The sequence below is a fragment of the Schistocerca nitens genome, chromosome 6 (genome assembly GCF_023898315.1).
Source record: "Schistocerca nitens isolate TAMUIC-IGC-003100 chromosome 6, iqSchNite1.1, whole genome shotgun sequence".
NCBI lineage: Eukaryota > Metazoa > Arthropoda > Insecta > Orthoptera > Acrididae > Schistocerca > Schistocerca nitens.
In genome coordinates, this window is record NC_064619.1 from 327,447,972 (window position 1) to 327,469,099 (window position 21,128).

Below are 21,128 nucleotides of genomic sequence, written 5' to 3' on the forward strand. Positions count from 1 at the left end.
TCAAATCTGGTGGATTGAAAACGTTGGTCATAGCATTTCTAGAAGATGAAACTGAATTGTCCATTTTTGGTGCAGGCTCATTGGCTTAAACTTACTTCATATGCTGTTTTGCCTCTGCAAAGACAGAGTGGATCCGTTTTTGATCCATGGTACAAATCAGTGCACAGAATTATTTTAAAAATTGTTTGAACATTATGCAGAAGTTTGTGCTAACATTTTCTTTTGGTCAGTATTCAACAAATGCTGCACCCATCTTATCACATCTCTCTCAGGATTAATTCCTCCAAAAAAAATTCTGTACACTTTCTTCATATTTTCTTATGGCATCAAATATTTCATTAATTAATTATTGATTGTCCAACTCCATATTGTACACTTCTTTGACTTTTTTCATGTGTACACAGATTAGAAAAACTGCCCAAGGTGAACAAAGTGACCATTGTGCAACAAAATTATTCTGTTTAACTTCGCAGCCTTGGGTCACACAGATAATATCATTATCAGTTTCAACTTCTGGTGATGCATTACTAAGAAGTTCAAAACTGATAATGGCATTGTTTGTATGACCTAGGCTGAGAAATTCTCTTCAAGAGAAGTGTACTGAGATTTTAACTCTCATGCCCATTAATCATCAGTGCAGTTGCCAACAGTTGATGTAGGTCCCACTGTGTCAGAGTATAAACATTAATACATGATGGGCATGCAGATGGCTGACAGACACATGCATGTCAGTCACATGCACACCCATATCATGTATTAATGATTATACTCTGACTCATTGGGACCTATGTTAGCTGTTGGAAACTACTGATGATGACTATGCAACAGTCAAAATCTAGGTCTGCTCCAATAAATGATGGATTTTGTGACTGATTGTTGTCCTTTTCTTAATATTGTTATCCATTTGTGCAAAGCACACGCAACATTATTACTTTAAAATCTATATAAATAAATAAAACTATGTGTGGATGGATATGTGTGTGTGCGCGAGTGTATACCCGTCCTTTTTTCCCCCTAAGGTATGTCTTTCCGCTCCCGGGATTGGAATGACTCCATACCCTCTCCCTTAAAACCCACATCCTTTCGTCTTTCCCTCTCCTTCCCTCTTTCCTGATGAGGCAACGGTTTGTTGCGAGAGCTTGAATTTTGTGTGTATGTTTGTGTTTGTTTGTGTGTCTATCGACCTGCCAGCGCTTTCGTTTGGTGGGTCGCATCATCTTTGTTTTTGGATATAATAAAACTATTCTGTTACTCAAATTGAAACTTTAGTTATATTTTACTCATTATGTTTAATATAACAAAAACAAATTTTTGTTGCTGTCACTTACTGTTTCTATTATGTCTACAACTTTGCTTTCACTGTTTTGCAGTAGGTGGCCACAGTGGCAAGTGTCATACAATAAGCATAGGCAGCTATAAACATAACATCGTCAAAATATTAGTTTATTTATGATTGCATCATAAAGTTATTCTGGATTGATTATGTCAACTTATGAGCCCAGTTCTTGTCATTTGTGGCGTGTTTCTTCTTTAGTCTGAAGAAGCCTGTGGTTGCGGCCCATAAAATGCTGGGTACGGCATACCTTGAGGCACCTGTTTGTGAAAGGACATGTGGGGAATGGTTTGAACATTTCAAAAATGGTGAGTTTGATGTTGAAGACCAGCACTGCCATGGAAAAGAGAAGGTTTTCAAAGCTACTGAAACTGACAGAAACAATCACAGGAGATCATTATCAAAAGCAAGTGATGCATTCACACTGAGCACTGAAAGACAAACGGCTACAGTACAGCGATAGACGTGAATAGTTGATTTTGCAGGATGGCAATGCTCGACCCCATCTCACAAAACTCATCTTAACATATGTGGAAATGGTGAAATGGGAAGTCCTACCCCACATGCCATATTCTCCAGACATTGCTTCCTCTGACCACCACCTGATCAATGGCGCACAGCCCATCTGACCAACATTTCCAGTCATATAACAAGTGCAAAATTGAATCAGTTGATTGATCTCCTCAAAAACTACCCAGTTCATCCACTGTAGGATTCATATGCTGCCTGAAAGATGGGAGAAATTAGTAGTCATCAATGGCCAATACTTCGTGTCATAATTTTTGTGTAAGTTTTTTGCAATAAAGCCTCAAACTTTGGGAAAAAATTATGGAAGCAAAATTGTAGACCTAATTTGTCAGGCCAGTCTTTCAGTGAATCCTTATATTGCTTGCACTTAGTAATGTTTTAAATGACTCTTGATTCAAAGTAATTAGTCTCTTTGCAGTGCACTTTTAGTGCAGTTCTTCTCCACTATAATTCGTTCTTCATTACATTGCAAACTCACATTAATGTCCCTCTTAAATTATATAATTATGATTGCATAACTGGTTTACGTCTCTGTTTCTCAGAGATTGCCGTAAATTACTGAATAAGTTGTATATTGATTTTCATGTATGTTGTAAGTTTTCTTTTCGCTTCCAGGAGCTGATGGTGATACAGATCCAAAATTTGTATGCACTGTGTACTTTAATGGGGCCTCACCATGTTTTGGTGGCCTTTTGGCACTTGATGGCTTAACAGGCAATATTTTATGGCAACACTGGGCACCCCACACTGTTTTTAGAGTTGACTGCAATGCAGATGTTACGGGTGATAAGATTAAAGATTGTTTGGCAACTGGGAAAGGAGGTGTAAGTACAGAGTTGTGTGCCAATATGTTAAACAATTTGACATTACCAGTTTCAAACCGTTTGTAAAGACATGACATTTTGATGTAGATGAAAACTATACTGTTGCTGTCATGAAAAGTATAACTATGATGTTCCATTCATGTTTAGCAGAATACAATCAGACTGTAACTGAGAACACTTGTATGTATATGTTCTGCGATATTTGTTTTGTTGAGAGGTTGTTCATTTGGATCTCAATAACTTCCAAACAACTTATTACTAAAGCAATTCCCAAATAATCTTAATGTCAGCTTCAATTATAGTACCCACAGTGGAAACTACAGTGCTTTGTATTTCCATTTTTTATATGATGGGTTTGTATTAAAACAAATGTCCATGGTCATATCCATCTGACAGAGTTAATAGTACTTCATATATCTCATAGTACTAGTTAACCGTTACCTAGCAGTCATGAAAATAGCAGAAGGAAAAGGTATGTGTGAACGCACTTGAAGAATACCAGTTGTACTATTTGCAACAACAGAGAAGAAAGGTGCAGTAATAACAAGGTGACACATCTAAGGCAGGCCACAAGAATAACTCAACCACCTAGTGATAGAAGAAAATCTTTCAAACAAAAGCTGCTTGCTGGTGATGGGGACATAGTGTGTGTGTTCTTCATTTTTGCATAGAGGGATTGGCATGTTGTACTATTTACCTTATAATAATATGTTTGAAGATGCGTACAATACATTAGATTTTGCAGTAATAAATTCTATCAAGATCGTGATGTTGGCCTTGTACGAGTGCATTTGCAAACACATATGGTGAGACTAGGATGAAATGTACAGTAAGTAATCTAATGACATCAGATAACATTGTTACAACATGTGTTCAAAATGGCGACTATTAAGGTCATACACACTGTAAAACAGTTGGATGTAGACAACACTGCCCACTCAATTTTATCTGAGCTGATAGCAGAACAAGCTCGTGTAGTATGATTCTTAATGTGTTTGTGAGTGGTTGGAATTTAGTTGTAAACTTGTTGTTTCAGTTTACCCCTCAAGTAAAAGTTCAGAGGCATTTGGTTTGGTGAACATGCAAGCCATTTTGTGTTGTCAGACTAACCAGTCAACAATCTTAAAATCTATTGTTCAGAACCACTGTGCAGAATCTGCAGGACATCCAGTGTGTTGGTATTACATGGCTTGTTGTACATCCATTGGGATGTCCTCTAGTAAAAGTAGCAGTACTTCTGTTAAAAATTAAAAATACTCGCACTATTTAAGTTCCCATCGATAAAATATGTACCCATAATTTTATTATTTAGAAGACTGCCCACTTGCTGACTGAGAAAGGTTTTGTTTGTCCACTTCTCGACCGGCCGAGGTGGCCGAGCGGTTCTAGGCGCTACAGTCTGGAACCGCGCGATCGCTACGGTCGCAGGTTCGAATCCTGCTTCGGGCATGGATGTGTGTGATGTCCTTAGGTTAGTTAGGTTTAAGTAGTTCTAAGTTCTAGGGGACTGATGTCCTCAGTAGTTAAGTCCCATAGTGCTCAGAGCCATTTCATTTGTCCATGTCTCTCAGCTACTCTGGGTTTTTGGAGGATCAGTAGTACATGCTGCAAAGATTAATGTGTCTTTGTTTGTAAATGATGCTTTGTCTGTAAATAACATCCTTGTCAAGAACTTGTCATTGGTTTGCAGTTTCCGTAGCCCCCATTGAGAGAATTGTACCCTTTATCTAAATTAATCACCAAGGTGAAGTTTATTGGAATGTAGTATTCACAGAACATCGAATGAGTCCACCCGCATGTTTGAGCTGCCTGGTAGTAATATGCAGATTGTTTACTATAGCTGCTAAGATGTCAATTGCATGTCACAATTGGTTGCTAATTTGAGCCATTTATGTTTTTGGTATTGGCATTCCCTGAAAATGTTTGTGTTACCTTTGCAAAGGTAGATTGCAAGAGTGCTCCATGTTCAGGATATCTCTTGGCATACAATCCCCATGCTGCTCTCATATTTTGGTGACATTTGCCATAAACAAAAACCATATCCAGTTTTTTGGCTTTTGTGTAGAATGCTGTGAAGATCTGATAAATTTATGAAGATATCACCTACTCTATACAGCAGCAAGGCAGAGACCAATGGTCTTCATGCAACAGATAAACATGCAAATCCTACAGTGTGTGGGATGTTGTTTACTTTTGATGCTCTTCCCTTCCACCTACAAAAAAATGATGAACTCAACACTATTTCCATTCTTCTATCACTAAAAGTGGCTGAGTTATTCAAGTGACCTGTCTTAAATAACTCACCCTCTATAGATGGAATTGACATAGAAAAATACCTCAAATTCTGGAATAAAAATATATTATTTAGACAGCATAAATGGCAAAAGACCAACAAATGAGAACAATCAAAGGCAAATAAAGAAACATACACAATGATGCAGAAGTTTTTATGATGTCTTAGCTCATGAAGTCGAAGTACCTTGATCATTGAATGAATTTCTGTGCACTTTAGGCTGCTGACTCTGAAGATGAATATGTATGTTTATAATACCTACTTAGACTAGCTTATCTCTACTTATTGATGAACTGTGTCCTCCAAAGTTCATATGAGACAAAGCAACTTTCTGTAGACACTGCTACGTGACAGTCAGGTGCAGCCCAGTTCTGTAAGTCCCAGCGAAACATGCTGGACTCTGCGTTGGTGGATATTTATTTACCTAATGTCTCATATTCCAAACTGGCCTCTGATTCACTACATCTATGTCCATACTCAACAAACCGCTGTGAAGTGCATTGTTTATTCCTCATCCATTTGCACATGGAGTGCAGGAAGAATGACAGTTTAAAAGCCTCTATCCATGTTGTAATTAGTCTGACCTAGTCTCTTCGGTCCCTTTGGAAGTGATACAAAGAGGGCAGGTTACATTCTTCATGTAATACTGGTTCTTGAAACATTGTAAATAGTCTTTTGTGAGATATTTTGGTGTTCTCTTGTGAGACAAACAAATCTGTGAACATTTGTGCTGTCATTCTTTGTAAACATTCATTATCCCTTATTAAGCCTACTTGATATTGGTTGATGCACTTGAGCAGTAGTGTAAAAGAGCATGCATGGGCACTTTTTAGGGAGCCCACTTTGTAGACTGACAGCATTTTCACTGAATCCTACCAGTGAACTGTTGTTGACCACTTGCTGTGCTACAGTTGAGCCTATACGATCACCTCATTTCTTACATTAGTGCCATAAATTGTTACATCTAGATTGTTTTATGCATTGACTCAATCCAATTGTTGCTCATTGATGATGTAGTCATAGCTACTACTTACTTGAATTTTAGTGAAGACCACGATTTTACATTTCTCAGTGTTTAAATCAAGTTGCCAATCTTTGCACCATTTTGAAATTGTATCAAAATTTGGCCGGATATTTGTGCATATTTTTTTCAGGCAGTATACTACTTCATTATTAATAACTGCACCATCTTCAAAAGCTGCTATTAATATTGTATACCAAGCATTAATATACAACAGGAACAGGAATCCTCCCGGCAGACTTCTCTGGGTCATACCCAAAGTTCTTCTATGTCCGTCAGTTACTCTCCTTGTAAGATGTCATACTGTGTCCTCCCAACCAATAAATCCTCTGTCTGTTCACATATTTCATTGGATGTACCCAGTGATTGGACTGTAGCTAATAAGTGTTGATCAGTACACTATATAACAAGAATATAACTTAATAATAATGAACTTAACAACAGTGATAATAATAATAATAAATTTCAGCAATAGGGAAATATATGGCAGATGGGGTGAAAGAATTTTGCTGTCTTAGATCCTAAAGTTGGGCCACACAGCCAGAAGTCTATATCTGTGTGTGCATCATTAATGATAACAAAGAAGCAACCATCAGTATTGTCATTGTGTGCCGGACCGAGAGTCGAACTCAGGACCTTTGCCTTTCGCGGGCAAGTTCTGTACCATCTGAGCTATCCAAACACAACTCAAGACCCTCTCTCATAGCTTCAATTCTGCCAGTACCTCGTCTCCTACCTTCCAAACTTCACAGAAGCTCTTCTGCGAACCTTGCAGAACTAGCGCTCCTGGAAAAAAAGGACACTGTGGAGACATGGCTTAGCCACAGCCTGGGTGATGTTTCCAGAATGAGATTTTCACTCTGCAGCAGAGTGTGCGCTGATGTGAAACTTCATGGCAGATTAAAACTGCGTGCTGGACTGAGACTCGAACTCAGGACCTTTGCCTTTCGCAGGCAAGTGCCGTACCATCTAAGCTCTGGCAGGATTAAAGCTGTGAGGACAGGTCATGAGTCTTGCTTGGGTAGCTCAGATGGTAGAGAACTTGCCTGTGAAAGGCAAAGGTCCCGAGTTCAAGTCTCGGTCTGGCACACAGTTTTAATCTGCCAGGAAGTTTCACATCAGCACACACTCTGCTGCAGAGTGAAAAATCTCATTGTAGTATTGTGATTGTTTGGGATTTGGGTGCTTAACATCTAGGTTATCATCACTTTAAATATATTGTGTGAACAAGTGAGCTTCAAAACTAATTTAACGTTTCTGATTAATGCAGTAAAACAACACTAATAGTCATAGGATAAAATAATTCTCACTAAAACCTATAATAATAAGATAAAAGTTGTAAAAGCTGTGGCTGGTAGCCCATGCTGTTCAATCACTTGAAATAAAAAAAATTGCACTGTGTGGTGATTTCAGTGTACAATTTGATAAGGAGAGTACCATGAGGAGAGAATTTATGAACTTAGTAGGTTGTGTACTGTTTGTAGCAAACAATTTGCCAGCCAGAGGAGATGGGTGCTTTGACGAAAATCTAAATATGTGTGCTTATGAGATAGCTGTAGTTGAACCAAAGGTCTCTGACCACAGAGCACTGGTTATGGAGATTTGTGCAAAAAGAATTAAAAATCCATCAGCTGTTTCCCTCAAATAGAGGTAATAAGGAATGGTTGGGTTGGGTCTTTCAGACCCAGGTGTATTTTGTCTTAAAAATATCTGCAAGAGTATGCTACTTATGTACTTCATGTTTGCTTTTGCTGTTTTCTTGATATACTGACTGTGTGTAATAAAACTGCTCGAAAATAGCTTGACAGCATCCCTTAGGTCAGAAAATGATACTGACGATTCCGATGTGTATGTTAATTTTGTTCCTAAGGGTGATCATGGACAGAAAGTGAAATAAGTGACCATCCACTGGACAGTGATGGTAATGTTGTCATTCCTATCATAAATGTGAGTGCACTCACTAACACCCATCAAGAGTCTCTATGAACTAGTGCAACTGGTGCCGTCCTCTCTCACAATACAGTCACACAGTTGCCTGATGTTGGTGGTGAAGCATTAAATGGTAACAGTCATCATTGAGGTCTGGAAACTGTTGATTAATGGTAAGTTGCTTGATTTTATACTAGAGAGCAAAATACTTACATGTATCACATAAAACAGCTATATAAAAGTGACCCAAATAGTGCAAGAAACTTGAAATAAGAGGAGTTTAAGGAATTTTTGGGTATATTTCTGGCATTCTTCATGGAGGCAAAATGAATATGCAAGAATTTTGGGACACTTGCGCCCCAGGGACAGAAATCTTCTTTCCGATTACTTCACTGTGAAGATTTCATTTTCTTTTGAGATGTATTGGATTAATAATACAGTATTCACACAAAACAGGAACATACAAAATGATAAGTGATAAGTTGGCCCCCTATATGTGATGTTATTGAGAGATTCACAAAAAAAACAACAGTACAGAAAATGAATACCTTACAGTGGATGAAATGTTACTTTTTTTTTGGGGGGGGGGGGGGCATTCTTCTTTTATAATGTACATTCCTTTGAAATCTGGGAAGTGTGGGATCGAAATATGCTAGAAAACTTTACACAGAGTGTAAGCTTAGACTAGTGAGAACACTGCACTAAAATAAAAATAAAAAATCCTTTGGAATTCTCACCTCACAGAAACAGAGACAGACATTTGTCTATATTCAGAATTAGTGACATTTTCACATTGGGGTTGTGTGTATCAAAGAAAAATAAACGTGTAACCTTGATGTCGTCAGTGCATACAGACCATAAAATCAATGAAGAAACAGGTGATTGGAAGAAGCCAGAGATTGTCACATTCCATAATTCAGTAGAGACTGGAGGAGGAGGAAATTAGTGTTTAACATTCTGTTGACGAGGACATTAGAGATGGAGCACAAGCTCGGATTAGGAAAGGATGGGGAAGGAAATCGGCCGTGCCCCTTCAAAGGAACCAAAGTGATCTTGGGAAATGATGGAAAACCTAAATCAGGATGGCCGGATGTGGGATTGAACCGTCATCCTCCCGAATGCTAGTCCAGTGTGCTAACCACTGTGTCACCTTGCTTGGTAATAGAGACTGGATTGGATGTGATTGATGCCTTGGGGTCAGAATGTAATGTTGGAAGGTGAACAAGATGCTTAAAATTGTGCATGTTTAATGCCATTTTGAACCCTGTTTGTATAAATGCATTTGTAGTACATGAAGCAAACACAGGATTTGAAGAAGGCTGTTTCTCAAGCAGTTGGGTTTGGCAGAAAGAGCTGTGGGTTTGACATAGAGAGCTAACCAGAAGAACCTCGGGAACACTTCTCCAGCTGGCAGCATGGATTATCTCAGGGAAGGAAGTGGTTCCAAGAGGCAAATGAGGTCATTTTTATAAATGCAAAGACAGTAAAACAAAAGAATCTGAAAAAGTTATGGAAAGTGGCTGTTTCTGTCTTATTCTATAATGTTATGTGAAAATTGTGCCGAAAATACAGATCAGTAACATATATATCGTAAAGATTGGCAACCATTTTGTGTTATACTGTATTATGCACTAAAATGTGTAATACTCTGTGTAACAGTCCTAAATTTATAGCTTGTAAGGGCATAAACTTTTAAAATCCCAAAAAAGTTTTAAATCCTCAAGAATATTTTTTAAATGCTGAATAATTAAATTTTCAGATTTTCAAAGGAATACAACCTTATTTCAAAGAAATGTATGATAAATTTAAATACTAATAAAAATTGAAAGAAGTATTTTTGGCACAGCTGTTTAGAATTTATGCATTACATATCTTTGAATTTAAATAAATGTTGGATCTGTTAGACCCAGCCTCTCTATCTGTGTTATTTTCCTTTGCCAGTCTGTCTTAGGTTAAATGTTTCTCAAACAGCACAGTCTGCACTAGAGTGGCAGCCATGATTAAAGGAAATAGCAGCAACTTGTGCATTTAAAGAATTCTTCTAGACCAACAAAACCAGATTTGACTATTTATGTCTACAGATTACCAAAATATTTCCTCTAAGCAGGCAAAATGCTGTGAAAGGTAAAACATGGTATACTAGTGGGCTGGGAAAATTAAAATTCATCACACTGCTATTACATAATCACTTCAAAGCAGCAACAGATACCATCTCAAAGGAAATGTTTTACAGTAAATATTTTCTGCTAAACAATAATTTATGGAAAGCCTGTAGAAGAAGCCAAGAAGAAAAGCAATAAAAGATTCATTGAAAGAGCTCACAACCCGTGCCAGGCAGCCTGAGACCTGATCAACGAACACAGAAAGAAATCTACATCTTCCTTAAGTTTTTGTAGTTCAGATGAATTCCACAATTATTTTATTGGCATTGTGGAAAACATTATGGATGCAATCCCAGATCTGAATATAGACACCCCGCCCCCATTTTAAGAAATGCCAAAATGTGAACCATCATGAACCGGACAAAATTATAAAACAAAATTAAAAGAATAAAGCTTTGAACCACTAACTATGGTAATTAATAACTGTTTCTCTGTTGGTGTGTTTCCAGACTTACTGAAACTTGCACAGACAGTTTCAGTTTATAAAAAGGGTGACCCTGGTTTGGTGGCAAGCTTTGGACAATTTCAATAATTCTAATCCTTGCCAAAATCACTGGGTCTGCTACGAGAAACCAAATCCCAAACAACATTGAAATTAATGAACTCTCAACAGATGCACAGAATGGCTTCCAGAAAGGCAAATCTACAACTATAGCAGCACAAGATCTAACTAATAACATAAGTCTTAATTTTGAAGAAAAAGAATCTTTAGCACTGACAGTTTTGAGCCTTACTAAGGCATTCGACTGCATAGCTCATAAGATTATTCTAAACAAGCTCAGTTAATATGCAGTTGGAAGCACTTCTGGCAATCCTCAGATCTTATTTAGAAAACAGACAGATTGTATCTGTACAAGGAACACATCATTTGAACAGAAGTTGAAATACAGTGTCCCACAGGGATCAGCCCTTGCCCCCCCCCCCCCCTCCTGTTCCTAGTTTTTATAAATGATTTAAGCTCACATGGACAGTTATTGCAATTTGCAAATGACACAGATTTGTACTCTAAAGGCATCAATGCTAGCAAGGCTCAATAAGAAGCAGATGTTTTGTTTGATGTGACAAGGGAACGGTTTGTTGTGAACAAAATGAAAGTCAGTGAAGAAAAAATGCAAAAACTGGTGTATAGTGTTAGTGATGAAGGACACCCAAACTGTGTAGGTGCTGTGAAACTTCTGGATTTCATGGTGAACAGCAAATTCACTTGGCATGAGCACATTGCACATATGTATGACAAACTCACATGAGTCATATACCTCCTGAGAAAACTGACATGTGAAAACTGATCAGTGTCTACTCATAGTATGTTCTTCACTGTTTCACAGCCATATCAGCTACATCCCAGTGACATACTTGGAAGGAAGTTTTCAGTCCCTGTGCCACATGTGTCCCAAAATTCTTGCGTATTCATTTTGCCCCCATGAAGAATGCCAGAAACATACAAAAGACCCAAAACTGACTTAAACTTTGTGGTCACTCTGGAAACTGAAAGAAAGCACCTTTACTGAAAAGAAAGCAATAAGAATCACAACATCAAGCAGGAAACTGAACCGCTGCAAACCCATTTCACACATCTAGAAGTGATGACAATTTTCAGTCATTATGTCTTAAACTGTCTCATTTATGTGTAGGAAAACTATAAAACATTCGGCAACAAGTGCAATATTCACATTTATAACACATGCAATAAAGAAAACAGGGATATGCAAGCTGTCAACACCCAGAACATGGGAGGGTTTTCCAGCAGTAGCTATTAAAAAGTTTGTCATGTACAACTCGAAATACAGTTCCTGGAATTACTAAAAGTTTGGGAAAAGATGTTTCAATTGGACAGCCTAAGCAATGGACTGCTGTACAAAATAAATTACTGTTCGTGAACACATATTTGTACTCAATGTTAACTCATTATAAACAGGGTGCAGGTCCCAATACCAAATGGTGGTTACAGGAAGTATTGAACGTCTATGAAGATGGTCAGTTCAATGGACTCAGGTTTGTCTAACTCACAGGAGAGCATCACAGAAACGCTGAAAAACATTGATCGACAGACACTTCAAGATAGATGACAGCTAGGCAAATCTTCTTACTAAGTTTCAAGAACCAGTATTAAATGAAGAATCTAGAAGTGTACTAGAGCCCCCTGTATATCACTTTCAAAGACACTACAAAGATAAGATTAGTTTTAGTACAGTGCCACACAGCCATATTCTACGCTCCATTTGCAAGACGAATGGAAAGAAATTATAATACATGTCTCAATAAGAAGTAGCATCTGCCATGGCCTTGTAGATTCAGATGTATTCATTCTTTTATCTTTCCTTTCTAGCATTTTTTACCGTCAGCTCAACTGTTAATATTTAACATTTAGAGCTTTTGCCCTTGCCTTTTACTCTCATTCTCATATTTTGAATAACATCCTGTCATAGAGTTAAGATGTCTTTGTCCCTTTAATTTCCTATTATGTTCTTCATTCTATCATTCATTCTTTTCTACTTGTTTATTTCCTTCTGCTGCACTTTCAAACTTTTCAATTCCAACCACCCGTCTGTCACTGTTGAATTCACCAACCACCCATCTGTCACTGTCGAATTCATCTGATAACCTTAGTCTATGCCTCCACAGCTGTGTTCAGCTTTTCTGATCTGTCCTAGGCATCAAGTCCAGTAGGGGTTTGCTGATAATTCTTTACATTGCGTATGGTTCTTTTCAATGAGTTATCTCTCTGCAGTGAGAGTGAGATATGTACCGGTGCAATACAATATGCATTAGTAGGAAAACAGAAGCTAGTATGAGCCCCTCTACCCAAAATGTAAAAACTTTCTTTGTTGTATTGAAATAAGGAATAAGTGCATGAAATCTTCACTTGGTGGTTTGTTTTGGTTTAAACGGTTAAAAGAATTCCAACCAAAGTGACACACAGTAAGCAAAGATTTTCTAAGACTTACAATTTGAAATGTTAAGAGGAGTGTCATGTAGTACAATAAAATATACATTTTTAAATAAAAAATGTGTTTCTGTGGTTCACAAACTGATTGATCTGTTTATGTGTGGTGTCACAGGAGGAATGGTCAATATTCAGGGATATGACAAGAACAGCCATTTGAAGCAAAACAGTCTATGGAAAGCAAAGAGCTTGCAGTAGAAGAGATTCGTTTCACTGTATCAAAGATGAAGTAGTGCTCGTAGTTCTTAAGATATGCATTTTAAACCCCAAGTTTCTTTATTTCTTCATATGATATTTCATGTCATATCCCTCAGTGTTGATGATACCTCCTCGGACACCCTGTATATCAGAAGTATAAAATAATAAACTCAGTTGGTTGATAAACCTTATCTCTTGTGATCTAGTGAATCTGACATAAAACATTAAACTTGTTTTCGATAATACTGTTCTGGGTGCTTAACACAAAGTTTTGATAGAAATCCATACCTGCCCATTTCTTTTCTGTGTTAAATCTGTAAGGCAGTTTTAAATTTTCTGCCAACTCATAATTCAGCTTGTGTGCTACAAGCATTTTTTCATAATTTTCTTCAAATGTTGGTTTGAAAAACCCCATCTGACGTGTCATAGATAATCATCTTAGGATTGAAGCTCTTTTTTTCCGTATTTGCTTTAACAATACGTATGTTTTTGGAGGGTCTGCCTTTAGTGAAACACTATTTTGTTTTTTAACCCAAACATGCTTCACTGCAGTTGCAGCGTTTCAGTGGACTTTTATTTTTCATCTGTTAAAGATACATAATGTTCTTTACTGTTTGTATACATGTAACTACTAGTTTTTTAACGCATTACACATATTTGAAAAAACACATAAATTATGAATTCATACCTTTTTACCACATGGTGTAGTTTTTCTGATTGTTGTGTTTCTACAGTGACTGTTTTGTTCCACAGTTTGGTATCTGCAACCACTTACACCTTAAAGTAGATAAATCATTTAAATCAAAATTACGATTTGAAAATTATTACTTCTATGCCTGAAATCAATTAATTCTGTGTGTGTGTGTGTGTGTGTGTGTGTGTGTGTGTGTGTGTGTGTGTGTGTGTGTGTGCAAAATTACGATTTGAAAATTATTACTTCTATGCCTGAAATCAATTAATTCTGTGTGTGTGTGTGTGTGTGTGTGTGTGTGTGAAAAGGGAGAAAGAGGGGGGGGGGGGGAGAGAGAGAGAGAGAGAGAGTAGGTCTTAGGATTTATTTGTGTGTGTGGGGAGGGGGGGGGGGGGGGTGCGAGCTCTATAGGTTGGTCTTGTCTAATAATTCTTTGAGGGCAGAGAACAGAGTTTCATTGCAGAGAGCTGTGTATTCATTTATCACTTGTTTTCCTTCCACTATGGCTTTTTGTATGTGATAATTTTCTTCAATTATTCGTTTTTGTAGAGGGCTGTTGCTGCATTTGAGAATTTTCAAATCAATATTGATGTTTGTTGGGTTATGTTTCTTGTCCATAACGTGTTCAGAAAACGTGGAATGACAGATGTTACTTGTTAATGCTCTTCTGTGTTCTGTGTATCTGACATTAAAGTTTCTGCTTGTCTGCCCTATATAAACTGATTTGCAGTACTTACATGTTAGTTGGTAAATACCAGATGTGTTGTGTTTGTCTGTGCTTGTGTTGGTTGTCCTTAGTTTTCTCTGTGTTGAGCATACAGGACAGACAACTCAACACAGAGACAGAGTTGATTTCTGATATTGATTTAATCTTTTTTGTATTGTAGTTCTAGGAACATTAAAATGATCAGCTGCAACCTTTTTGGTCATTTTGCCTTCCAAAATACTTGAAATTCCTTGCTTATTGCAGTGTCTGACCACTTCCCTCAAACCATGACGCACACTTCTTCACCTGTAACATCGTGCCCTAAAAAACAGAAATAAAATTGCTAATATTGCCCATACCATCTGACTTTAATATAGCCAATACCACCCAACTGACAATGCATATTAAAACACGATGGAAACAGAAACCTGCTTGAGTTAGGGCAGTATCACTATTATGATGCAATCTACATTAGACTACTTAAATATTAATACTGGTGTGATAATATTACTTTTTACCTTTAAAAGTATAAACCAATACTGAAAACAACACCATTCACAAGATTTGACTCTCAAAAACAAATAAAATTTACTTGTGGCTCAAACTTAACAGCTAATAACTCAAGTTCTTGGAAATGATGGAGTGATGTCTACACTTTATTCCAAACACTACATGTATCACTTGTTTTGCAGCAGACCCAAAAAACACTTAAGTGGCTCGTACTGTCCAGCGACCAATAGTAATTGCCGGTTCCCTATGTGTTTAATTTAGTCCAAATGGTGTGGTGTAGAACTCATTACATGGCTGAAATGTACTTTGCTGATACACGTTCAGCATCTTGGGTTTTAATTAATTTTCATTTGGTTTTTGTCACTTTTGTGACTGCTCATATACATAATTTCTTTTTATTTGCTGTTATCGCTGCACTCTCCTTTATGACCTACCCCAGGCATCAAATTTAGTAGGGTTTTGCTGATACCAATTTATATAATTCTTTACATTCCATATGGTCCCTTTTCAATAAATTATCTGTTCAGTGAGACATACAGCTGTACATTACAATATAAAAAATGTATCAGTATCTGTTTAATGTAGTCCAAATGGTTTGTAATAAAACTCGTTACATTGCTGACAAGTACTTTATTGACATCTTGGGCTTTTAATTAATTTTCAAAGCTTTCATTTGTACTTAAATTTTAGATTTATTGTGACACAATTTGATGGTGAGTAGCTATCCAACAGTAACCCTGCTCATTTCACTTTTAATATAAAATGAAAAAGTTTTAGCACATTTCAGTAACAGCACAAGCCATGAGATAAAATAATAACATTGATGGGGAAAAATGTCACAGGTATTCCGAGTAATCAATGGACATGATGGCAGTCTTGTATGGCATATGCAGTCGCAAACTTCCTCTCCATTACATCATCTGAATGTCTACACTGGCCGTTTTATCCATGATGTTGATGGTGATGGTGTACTGGATATCGTGGCAACACATACGGAAGAGACTTTAGATGGCGATGGGGGTAAGAATCAGAAAAACCAACCATAATCCAAATTTTGATAATGTATGAAATGAGGAGTTTCTTGTTAAATAGTGTTATTGAGCTCTTGATATTGTAAAATTTTAATATAAAATTAGCTTTCCAGCAGAACTTATGTTGCATTTACCACAGCTTAACTGTTCACTACAGTAATTATAAATGTGTACATGCACCAAAGTGACATCTTTGCTGGGTCATCTCATGCTTGTGAGTGGCCGTCATGGCAGAATGCTCCAGAGTGTACCAACACCAGGAAGAGAGGAAAGCTACTATGCTCCTCAAATTCTTATTCGTTCAGATGGAGAAAATGTAGTTATATTTGGAACTGGTGGCCACAACTCAGCTGGAGGTCTCTACATCGTCTCATTACAGGAACTCATGTTAGGAGAAATGCAACATGTAAGTGTGCCTTCCTTGTTCCTATCTCTTTTAAAGTCAGAATATAATCTTAGATATGTCACAACCTATTAGATGCTTTTGAAATACTACTTTTTTGGTTATACATATTTCCAATTAGTTTTTTAATGTTTATTGTCACTTTCTGTTTGCACTGTAGGAACATTTTGTTCTGTAGTATTGCTGGAGCTGCCATTATTTCAGTAATGTAAGTTTACTTCCTCAAAATGTGTTTTATACCTCTACAAAGACAGAGAAAGGAAAATAGACATTTGTGTCATAAGAAAAGAAGAGATATCTACTTATGTTCTTTGTCTAGTGGCTGTAGCAGAACAGTGGATGTAAATATTTTCTAGTATTACTGTAAGAAAGAGGTAATTTTGGAACATACGTGTGTGTGTGTGTGTGTGTGTGTGTGTGTGTGTGTGTGTGTGTGTGTGTGTGTATTGTACTATCTTTACATACAAGGTTTGTAATTTTGTAAGTGAACCTTTGTTTTGCAACTGGAAAGTAGGGAGGGAGGTGGCTAATCATGCAGACAACATATTTTTTATTATGTGTGCATTGCGTTGATTTGAAAAACTGTTGGTACTGCATAACTTTTGTTTTGTAGTGGCAACTTGTTCATTGTTTCACAAGATATAAAGCCGTATTTTATAAGCGTGACTTATATCTGAAGACTCAGAAACCACCAAATGTTGTAGTATAATATGGACTAGAAAGTTATTGGCTGAACAGAATAACAGAAGGGGTAAAGATAGCAACTCAGCACATAGTTGAGGTTTCGAATCATCAGTAACCACATATATAAGACAGATAATGTTCCTACACTTTCAGACAATTTGTTCTTTAGAACTAAAAGTATGCACACACTCTGGCATGACTACATTTTCCTGGCTGACTACATCGTTCTTACCCTGAAGTTCAGCTGGTACAGATGAGTTGTCAGGTCGAGCAGATGAGGGGAAAAATGAGATGAGAGGGAGATAAAGTTGGAGAAAAGTAGCTTGTGACTGATAAAGAGAGGTAGCCAGCACAAAGGATAGTAATGTAACACTCTGTCCATATCGACCCCACTAACCATCAACAGTACATCCATTTTGATAGCTGCTGTCTCTTCCTCACTGAAAATTCAGTCCCATATAGTCTGGCCACAACTGATCAGCCCATCTTCAGTGACAAGCAGTCCCTTACAGAAAATGCTATAGGTCTTAGTGAGGCCTTCGCACATCTGTGCCATGTCTGTGTATGCTAGGGTGGCCAGATGTCCTACATTTCACAAGATACTCCCTTTTGTTTTTAGGCTTTATCCTCCTGCACACACTGGAGTTAAAAAATCCTAAAAAATATCCTGCATTTCAATTTTATTATGCAAAACAACATGCAAAATTCGGTTATTGTCTTATTCACAGGAAATTAGTAATTAGACAGCTAAAGGAAGATGAAACTTGTGTATGCAGACTCTTTTTACAGAGGAAGAAAGTGTTAATGAGAGCAGTTGGCAAAACTGATAATCACAGTGTGTTCAACCAGAATGATCTGTGGTATGCAAGTCGATGCAAATCATTAGTGGGTCAGCTGTGGAGTGGCGTTTGTTTGATTTATCATCATGTCAAAAGTGAAAGGAAAATGTGTCTTGAATCCCGAATTACGATCTTTGGAGTGATTTATTGTAGACGTTAAAGATAAAGCCAATAGTGATGGTCATTGTTGTTTTCTCAGTAGCAAACAGAGGATTAAGTGAAATATCTGGACACATGCAAACTAATTAGCATAGGTTGGCTGATAATTCTGCTGTATCCACCATGTCTCTTAAAACTGGGGTCAACTGAAGAAAAATTGGCTGCTGCTTTATGTGTGTTGCCTTCTACACCACTCAATATAACCACATTTAGTGCAAAGGACTTCACATCAAAGCTGGTTCAAAAGTGCTTCGATCCTAAATATTCATGTGCAAAGACTGAATGTAAGACTATTGTGACAAACGTCGTTAGCCTATTTGCAGTGTCCGAAGTGGAAAAGGACATGGCGAAGGTGGTTCGATGAGCCCTCTGCCAGGCACTTAAATGTGATTTGCAGAGTATCCATGTAGATGTAGAAGGTGAATTATATTATTTTTGCAAAAACTTTTTTCCTCTTTTGATTCCACATTTTGATTTCAAGACAGGAAATGCAGGTGAAAGTTCTGGACTTTGAAGAAGAGTTTGGAGAACATTCTGACATTGTTTCTTCGTGTTTTCTGAATGCATTGAGTGATCATAACCTTGGAAAAGGAAAATTATTGGATTTTGTGCAGATAACTCAAATACAACACAAATTCATGGAAAGGCAATAATAATATATTTATTCCATTGTTCAGAAAATGTTTGATAGACCAATTGTAGGAATAGGTTGCAGTGTCCATATTATTAACAATATAATACAAACTGCTGTAGACTGTCTTCCAATTGTTTTGAAAGTGCAATTCATAGACTTTATCCTTATTTTGAGACGTACATTTATGTGAAGCCTCCTTGCAAGCATTTTGCTTTTATGGTACTTGATTATTCTAGAGTACTTGGTTACAGTGGAACAAGGTGGCTGTCTACACTATCTTCAATTGAATGGGTATTGAAAATATTTCCGGTACTAAAGTCATATTTTCTATCGCAAAACAAATGCCCTACTTTAATGAAGCAGTTTTTTAATAGCCCTGAGCTAGAAGTGTGATTGCGTTATGCAAATAATCAGGCATCCATCTTTCACAATGCTATACAATCATCAAAGGGAGTAATATGGTAGGTGTTGGTAAACTACTTTGCGATACAAGGAAAAAAGCTTTCAAATAGATTGGATTTTGTATTTATATTTTTAGTAGTAGACACGAAACTAAAAATGCTGGAGAGTGAAGGCCTAGTTAGAGTTTCTGATTTTAAAATCAATATGGAAGCTTTTTTATTCCACTTGTATGCAAATTTGGACCAATGGACGTCTCAGTTTTCTGCACTGGAGGTACTCTGGTAGGCTAACCTGAATTCTGTGTTTGAGTGGTGTCATGTTAAAAGATCTTTGGATTTTGTGCTTAAATATACTGTAAAGGAAATTCGTGACACAAACCTTTTTGACGAAATGCAAAATGTTAATAATCCTGCAGTAAAGGAATGAAATGCAAGTCACAAACTAAGTCGTTTAAGATGGGTTTAAATATTTGCAAAATTGAATGTGTTAAATATTTATTTTGGCAATGTCAGTAACATTGTAGAGTTTAACCTTTGCCTCCCTGCCACAAATGCTCCAACAGAGTGAGTATTTTCTGTAATGCACAATACATGGACAAAAAAAATCCAGACTTAAGCCAGAAACTTTCAACACTTCAGCATTACAAAATGTAATTTTAATCAAAACTGTGTGTCTATAAGGTACATATATCTAAAAACAAAGATGATGTGACTTACCGAACGAAAGTGCTGGCAGGTCGATAGACATACAAACAAACGCAAACATACACACGAAATTCAAGCTTTCGCAACAAACTGTTGCTTCATCAGGAAAGAGGGAAAGACGAAAGGATGTGGGTTTTAAGGGAGAGGGTAAGGAGTCATTCCAATCCCGGAAGCGGAAAGACTTACCTTGGGGGGGAAAAGGACAGGTATACACTCGCACACACACACATATCCATCCGCACGTACACAGACACAAGCAGACATTTGTAAAGGCAAAGAGTTTGGGCAGAGATGTCAGTCGAGGTGGAAATAGGGGCAAAGATGTTGTTGAAAGACAGGTGAGGTATGAGCGGCGGCAAATTGAAATTAGCGGAGATTGAGGCTTGGCGGTTAACGAGAAGAGAGGATATACTGAAGGGCAAGTTCCCATCTCCGGAGTTCTGACAGGTTGGTGTTAGTGGGAAGTATCCAGATAACCTGGACGGTGTAACACTGTGCCAAGATGTGCTGGCCGTGCACCAAGGCATGTTTAGCCACAGGGTGATCCTCATTACCAACAAACACTGTCTGCCTGTGTCCATTCATGCGAATGGACAGTTTGTTGCTGGTCATTCCCACATAGAAAGCTTCACAGTGTAGGCAGGTCAGTTGGTAAATCACGTGGGTGCTTTCACACGTGGCTCTGCCTTTGATCGTGTAAACCTTCCGGGTTACAGGACTGGAGTTGGTGGTGATGGGAGGGTGCATGGGACAGGTTTTACACTGGGGACGGTTACAAGGGTAGGAGCCAGAGGGTAGGGAAGGTGGTTTGGGGATTTCATAGGGATAACTAAGAGGTTACGAAGGTTAGGTGAACGGCGGAAAGACACTCTTGGTGGAGTGGGGAGGATTTCATGAAGGATGGATCTCATTTCAGGGCAGGATTTGAGGAAGTCATATCCCTGCTGGAGAGCCACATTCAGAGTCCGATCCAGTCCTGGAAAGTATCCTGTCACAAGTGGGGCACTTTTGGGGTTCTTCTGTGGGAGGTTCTGGGTTTGAGGAGATGAGGAAGTGGCTCTGGTTATTTGCTTCTGTACCAGGTCGGGAGCGTAGTTGCGGGATGCGAAAGCTGTTTTCAGGTTGTTGGTGTA

General features: G+C 37.7%; 1 protein-coding gene across 1 annotated transcript in view; it reads left to right on the top strand.

Annotated features, from left to right (window-relative positions):
• The window catches only part of LOC126262915 (uncharacterized), an 86,232-nt gene that overhangs the window by 16,613 nt on the left and 48,491 nt on the right, over window positions 1-21,128 (top strand). Inside the window, exons 3-5 of the mRNA XM_049959829.1 lie at window positions 2,477-2,685; window positions 15,982-16,159; window positions 16,356-16,576. Of these exons, the coding sequence (XP_049815786.1) occupies window positions 2,477-2,685; window positions 15,982-16,159; window positions 16,356-16,576 (608 nt within the window). The remainder of the gene's footprint in view (window positions 1-2,476; window positions 2,686-15,981; window positions 16,160-16,355; window positions 16,577-21,128) is intronic.